Source organism: Ceratotherium simum, chromosome 25 (genome assembly GCF_057802395.1).
Source record: "Ceratotherium simum simum isolate JZ-2026a chromosome 25, ASM5780239v1, whole genome shotgun sequence".
Classification (NCBI taxonomy): domain Eukaryota; kingdom Metazoa; phylum Chordata; class Mammalia; order Perissodactyla; family Rhinocerotidae; genus Ceratotherium; species Ceratotherium simum.
In genome coordinates this window covers 7,901,728-7,908,540 of record NC_141924.1, presented here as the reverse complement: position 1 = coordinate 7,908,540, position 6,813 = coordinate 7,901,728, and the positions used below count along the sequence as shown (strand labels likewise).

At 58.5% G+C, this 6,813-nt stretch overlaps 1 protein-coding gene across 1 annotated transcript; it reads right to left on the bottom strand.

Moving 5' to 3' along the window:
• Positions 1–1,955: 1,955 nt before the first annotated feature.
• Positions 1,956–6,307, bottom strand: LOC147913705 (cytochrome P450 2D14-like). The gene is made up of 9 exons (XM_087448816.1): positions 6,109–6,307; positions 5,248–5,419; positions 4,570–4,722; positions 4,318–4,478; positions 3,794–3,970; positions 3,467–3,608; positions 3,052–3,239; positions 2,444–2,585; positions 1,956–2,342 (listed from the first exon to the last, which is right to left on the bottom strand). The coding sequence occupies exons 1-9, from the start codon at positions 6,304–6,306 to the stop codon at positions 2,164–2,166; spliced, it is 1,512 nt and encodes a 503-aa protein (XP_087304942.1). The 5' UTR covers position 6,307; the 3' UTR covers positions 1,956–2,163.
• Positions 6,308–6,813: the final 506 nt, after the last annotated feature.

Below are 6,813 nucleotides of genomic sequence, written 5' to 3'. Positions count from 1 at the left end.
CACACGCGCGCGCACACACACACACAGAAACACCACACAGAAATCTATTCACAGACAGAACCACCCACACTCAGACAAAACTCACATGAAAACACACACTCACACTTGAACTCAACGTGGACAGATTCCCACACACACACACACGCACGCACGCACGCACGCACGCAGACGAAGCGCCAAGTGCCCTGGTTCTCAGCGAGGGCTGTGGATGCTTGCGCGGGGCCTCTTCTGGTGGAGGCTGCTCCCCATGAAGCTCGGGGTCCTCACCCGGCTTGCAGCACAGCCCAGATTCCTAGGCTCTGGTGTAGCCGTCGCAAGTTTATCTCTTGGTGTCGGGGGGCAAAAGGGTTGTTCTCTGAGCTCCCCATTTACCCTGACTGGACAAATGGTGGAGCCCAGAGGCCCTTTCCCGAGCTTGTGACATCCTCCAGTCACTTCCTGAGGGCTATTGTCATCCCACTGCTTTCTGCACTCTATTGTTTCTGGTTAGAATCTTAACGTCAGTGTTATTGAGGACAGATCCTTTGTTCATGATGAGGAGCATCTCCCATCTTTCTTGCTGCTTTCAAAATTCTCTGTGTTTTCCTGGTTTGATTATGATGTGTGCAGATCTCTGATTTTATCCTACTTGGGGTTCACTGAGCTTCTTGGTTGAGTAGATTAATGTTTTTCATCAAATTTGGGGAGTATTCATTTTTCAACATTTCTTCAATATTCCTTCTAGTCCTTTATCTCTCTCTTCTTCTGCTAGGACTCCCATTATGTGTGGTATGCTTGATGGTGCCCACAGGTTTCTGAATCTCTGCTCATTATTCTTCATCCTCGTTTCTGTTCCTCAGCCTGGATCAGCTCAGCTGATTGTCCTCATGTTCACTGATTTTTCTTCTCTCTGTTAAAGTCTGCTCTTGAGTTTCTGCAGTGAACATCCATTTCACTTATTGAGCTTTTCAACTCCAGATTTTCTACTTAGTTCCTTTTTAAAATTTGTGTCTCATTACAGCTGTTCCTTAATTGGTGACACATCATACTCTCACTTCCCTGTAGTTCATTAGACAAGGTTTCTCTTAGTCCTGTGAACATACCGAATTAGCTGATATGCAGTCTGTGTCCAGCAACTCAACCATCAGGGATGGTTTTTATTGATGGCCTTTTTCCTGTCTATGAGCCATCCATTTTTGTTCCTTTCCGTGTCATGTAATTTTTTGTTGAAAACGGGACATTTCAAATGAGATAATGTGGCAACTCTGGAAATCAGACTCTCTTTGCTCCCCAGGGTTTGTTCTTGCTGTTGTTGGTGGTCATTGTAGTTCTTTCTTTGCTTAGTGACTGTTCTGAACTAATTCCATAAAGTCTCTATTTTTTATTGTGTGTGGCCACTGAAGTCTCTACTCAGTTAGCTTGGTGGTCAGCTAATGATTGGTTAGAGATTTCCTTAAATGTCTGGAACCAATCACTTTCCCAGTCTTTGCTGCACAGAAGTGCTCTCTGTGTGCTGGGACATACTTTCAACATTCAGCCAGGCACTGGCTTTAGAGTTTACAACTTTCCCTCAGCCTCTGCTCCCTGTTTGCCCAGATGATCAAGCTCAGTCCGAGGGGACAGCTCAGGCCCCCCACCCCCAGGTCTTTCCTGAGCATGCACACAACTCCACACAGCCCTACACAAGTGCAGGGCCTCTGAGATTCCCAGGAATGTGTCAGAGCTTTTCAAAGCCCCTGTGGACACCTCATGTCCCAGCTTCTCCTTTTAAGCTGTGTGGTGAATCCCTGAACCTGAGGGTGCTCACCCAGCCAGGGATTGGGCTGATTCCTATCAGAAGCCCATTCACACTCCTCCTGCTCCCTGACACCCAGGAGTCAAGACTTTTGCATGGACTTAGTCACCAACCAGGGCAGCCAGTGCTGGGTCTCCATGGGTGATTAGAGGGTAAGCTGTCACCTTGTGAGCCTCAGTATACCCGTCTCTCAAATGGGGTTAAATGCCAGGTAAGGCTGGATCAGGCAGGGGTAGGAGCTGGCCTTGGGGAGGCTGCTGAGGCCAAATCACTGCCAGGGGCTGTTCAGGGGGCCCAGGTGGGACTCAGGACAGGTTGGAGCCATCAGATTGGTTTATTGGACATCACCGTTTCAGCAAGGACTGGGTTAGGGGCTTGGTGCTCCCTGTCTAGCGGGGCACAGCACAGAGCTGGTAGGGGGACGGGGTCACCAGGAAGCCAAAGACACCATAGTTGCTGGGGCGGAGCTGCCCAGCGGGCACCGAGAAGCTGAAGCGCTGCAGGAGGCAGGTGAAGAAGAGGAAGAGCTCCATGCGGGCCAGGGGCTCCCCGAGGCACGAGCGGCGGCCTGTGGGTGGGTATGGGGGGGTCAGTGAGCCTGGGGGTCTGGGCTCAACGCCTCCAAGACTCCCTCAGGAGGGGGCAGCGAGCCAGGCTCCCCACAGGCACCTGCTGAGAAGGGCATGAAGGCCTCCTGCTTGACGAAGCGGCCCTGGGCGTCCAGGAAGTGCTCGGGGTGGAAGCGGAAGGGCTTCTTCCAGACGGTCTCGTCCTTCAGCACCGAGGACAGGTTGGTGATGAGCGTCGTCCCCTGGCAGGAGATGCCTGGCATGGGTGGGGTCTGGGCTGGGGGTTGCCTGGACCCCTGCCACCAAACATGCATAGGCTACAGTTTCTGCCTGGCACACACGTGGACACTTTCAAGTCAATCTCAGCTCAAGAAATTCCCCGCACCCTCCTCGTACCCATGGCAGGGCCAAGAGAATAGCCTCCCATGGGCGCCCTTCCTACCACCAGTCCCTATGTACATGGATCCTCCAACAGACTGTGGCACATTTTAGTTTGTCTTCCCCTACCCAGACTGCGGGCTCTGCATGCACCTGGCCCGCCCTACCTCTGCTTCATCCCCACACCCACCCAGGCTGGACAGTTGGTGCCTGGGGAAATGAGGATCAGGTGGCCTGGGTTCCAGTCCTGGTCACACCTGGCAATGGCCATGCTGGGGCTACCAGGGGGCAGGTGGAGCTGAGCTGGGGTGAGGAGGGCCACAGGCCTACCTTGGGGATGAGGAAGCCCTGCACTTCAACGTCATGGGATGTCAAGTGGGACACGCCCAGTGGGATGATGTCCCCAAAGCGCTGCACCTCATGGACCACGGCCATGGTGAAGGGCATGTGGGCCTGGTCCCCCATCTCTGGTCGCCGCGCCTGCCCTATCACCTCATCGATCTCCTGTTGGACACGGCCTGGACAGACAAGCGTCCCCACAGTGGTCAGAACCCAGGGGGCTGGACCTGAACCTCCTCCTGACTCCTGTGCAGGGGCTGTGCCCACGGGAAGGAGGAGGTCACTGTGACCTCTGAGCCAGGGCCCTGCCTTTGCTTAGAGCTCCTGGTGGCCAGCCCAGTTCAGGGCCCCCAGCCTGTCCCTCTCCTCCCTGCCCCATCCCACCAGGCCCCCAGGCTGGGCTCACGCTGCACATCCGGGTGCAGGATCATGAGCAGGAGGGCCCAGGCCAGCGTGATTGACGTGGTCACCATCCCAGCAGAGAACAGATCAGCCACCACCAGGCGCAGGTTCTCATCATTGAAGCTGCTCTCGGGGTTCCCCTTGGCCTGGCCCACGCAGAGAGGGTGGGCTCTGTTGCCGAGGGAGAAAACCCCAAATGGCCTCCCACTCTGCACCCATCACCCCGGGTTGACTGATCACTGGGTGATACACAGGCCCCACCTCGCCTGGGCTCCCCTCATGGACCCTCAACCCACAACCCATGTCCCTGTCCCTGTCCCTAGCACCTCACCTTCTCCACTTTGTCCATGAAGGTGTCGGTCAGGTCTCGGGGAGGCTGGGCCGGGTCTCGGGTCATCCTGTGCTCAGCAATCAGCTCATCCAGCAGGGCCATGAAGGCCCTCTGCCCCGGAAAGACCTTGGCAGCCAGCCCTGGGATGCGCAGGAGCACTGGGATCGCTTCCAGCACCTGTTTTGGTCACACATGTGGGGCCCTGGGTCCTCCCTGTGCTCAGGTGTTCACCTCAACCTGTCAAGGCCCAGCCGCCTCCACGGTGTCCCCCACAGTGACCTGGCTCCTCCCTAAGTTTGGGCCTCTACCCTCCCCTAGCTGCCTGGGCCCCAGAAGGAGAAACCTAAAATCTACATCTCATGGGCTCTGGTGGCTTCCAGTGGCAGATACACTTTCCTTAGCCCTCTCCTGGGGTCCGCTGTGCCAACACCCCTCTAGACAAATCCTCCTCCACGGAACCCCGTTGCAGGGCACAGGCCTCCATGGAGCTCGCCTGCAGGGCTCCTTGGCTCCCCCACCGTTACCTTGCGCAGGAAGCCTGACTCCTCCTGCACACCTTTCTCCGCGAGGTCCAACAGCTCGAGGAAGCGCGGGTCGTTGTACTCGAAGCGGCGCCCGAAGGTCAGGGAGGAGATCACGTTGCTCACTGCTTTATTCAGGAGGGCGTTGGGGCTAAAGGGGCGTCCTGGGAGGGGACGGTGCAGGTCAGGGGTTCGCCTCCATCTCCTCTTCCCCAGCCTCCATCCCTGTCTCCTGTCCCTCAGCCCAGCACTCACCGGCCTGGTCTGCGAAGGCGGCGCAGAGGCACGAGGCCTCCTCGGTCACCCACTGCTCCAGTGACTTCTTGCCCAGGCCGAAGTTGCGCAGGGTGGACACGGAGAAGCGCCTCTGCTCCCGCCACGCGCCCCCATAACGGGCTAGAATCACTCCTGGGAGCGGGGCGGTCGTGGGCGTGGCTCGGGTGTGCCCTGGCGCCGCCTCTGCGCGCACACTTAGCTGACTGGCTCGCCTGCCCTTCCGTCTACACCAGAGACATGCCCCGCCCCCCGCCCCTGTTCACACAGCCTCGCGCCTGCTCCGCCCACTCTAACCTCGTTCTCCTTCCCGCCAAGGCCGGGCCACTCCACACCCCCATCTGGCTGGGGACAGAGCCCACCCTCTCCCAGCCACATTGCTCGCCAGTTCTCCCCACTGTGGGCAGGTCTTGGCTCCACTCTTGGCTCTGCCCACGGAGACCACCTTCCTTCAAGGAAGATCCGGGCCCGCCCTCCGGCCCGCCCACATCCACCTCCGGACCCTCGGACCGTCTTCTTCCTCCACCTGCTGCCCCTTGAAATTCGCTGACTTTTCTTGCTCCGCAGGTCCACCACCCTGCCTCCGCTTGGCCCTGCCGGGTCTCGGGTCACTGCGAGCCCAGTCCCCGCCGGACCGCGGTCCTCCCCTCCTCCAGTTACCCTCCGCGTGCGGCCCGTAGCCCAGGTGCTCGTATACGGGCACAGGTGGGCGGTCGGAGGTGTCCTCGCCGCGGTCCACCAGCGCCTCGCGCATGGCCGCCAGCCCATTGAGCACGACCGCGGGCGTCCAGGCCAGCTGCAGGCTGAACACGTCCCCGAAGCGTCGCCGCAGCTGCAGGCCGAGGGTCAAGGGCATTCCACAAGTCCCGCCCCTGCCAGGCTGCTGGAGCCAGTCTCCTGGCCCTAGCCTAAGGGGACCCCTGGGCCGCCAGCAAAGAGTGGGTGCAAGGAACCTATCTGGCCTTGTGACGCTAGAGGTCACATCCTCTATGGTCAAGGACCTCACGTTGGAACAGACCACTCAGCCATGACTTTGCAGAGGTCACCAACATTGTCAGTAGGCCAAGTTAGCATTCCATTTTACAGGTGAAGAAACTGAGGTTCACAGAGGTGAGCAGTGAGGCCCAGGGTCTCACAGCAGCAAAAGGTTGGAACCTGGTCACTGTCCCTCTCAACCTCAATTTCCTGAGGTAAATGGGGCTCATGACCAGACTCCCTTCCCCCAATCTTAGGTCGTCTCCTCCTGATGTCCTCAGAAGGGACTCAGGATCACATAACTTAGGCCCTGTCCCACATGATCCCAAACCCACGGCCAAGACCTACCCCCTCCAGGCCTTTGCCCTCTCTGATCTTTGATTGGAAAATTCAGACTGTCCTCAGGCCCTGCACAGATGTCCTTCCCCAGGAGGCCTCTCAAACCTGCCTCCTCCTTTCCCCCAGCTCCCTGTCCAGCCTGTGGCTTCACCACCACCCACTGTCTGCTGCCATGTGGGTCCCCAGGACCTCTGTGCTCACCCCCACCTGCCTCACCCGAGTAAAGCAGCAAAGCGTGTCCTGGAAGTCCACCTGCAGCAGGTTGCCCAGCCCAGGCAGGGGCATGGGGCCTGGTGGGTAGCATGGGGCCCAGCGCTGGCGCCGGTGCATCAGGTCCACCAGGAGCAGGAAGATGGCCACAGCCACGGCCAGGGGCCCCAGTGTCTCCCCGGTCAGCAGCCCCATGGCTGCCTCAGTGGGCACCCGGCTCCTCCGCTCTGGACACACAGGCACCCCTCACCACACCAGGACGTCGGACCAGGCCAGGCAGGGCACTGTCACCAACCCTGAGGGCTCGACCAGCCTGGCCTCTCTTTATAAAGGGAGCTGAGACTGGCTTTTGCCCTCTGCCTTGAGCCTGTTGGCATGACTGTGCTGCCAGAGGGAGCAGGGAGGGGCCGGGGAAGGTCAGGAGCATGGTACAGAAGTCCTGTCCCTGCTGTCCCCTCCATGTGATTACCCAGGGTCAGGGGTAGAGATGTCCTCACCCCCAGCCTGACTCCCCAGCATTGTACAGGCTCCGAGGAAGCACCAGGGGTCTTTGGACTTGATCCTGCCCCACCTGTCATATCAGGCTCACACTCCCTAATGTGGTCACAGCGTCATCCCCAGAACACATTCTTGCCTTCCGATGTCTCACCTGCCTCCTCCTGAGTGACCTTCACCTCCCTGCTTTGTTCCTGCCATTCTCAG

Bases quoted from the DNA above. Each gene is read 5' to 3' on its own strand.
- LOC147913705 (XM_087448816.1), bottom strand. From the start codon at position 6,306: ATGGGGCTGCTGACCGGGGAGACACTGGGGCCCCTGGCCGTGGCTGTG. The intron at 3,240-3,466 runs GTGAGCCCAGCC...TTGTCTGTCCAG, and splicing joins CCTGCACCCGGATGTGCAGC to GCCGTGTCCAACAGGAGATC. The intron at 2,586-3,051 runs GTAGGCCTGTGG...ATCTCCTGCCAG, and splicing joins AGGGCTTCCTCATCCCCAAG to GGGACGACGCTCATCACCAA.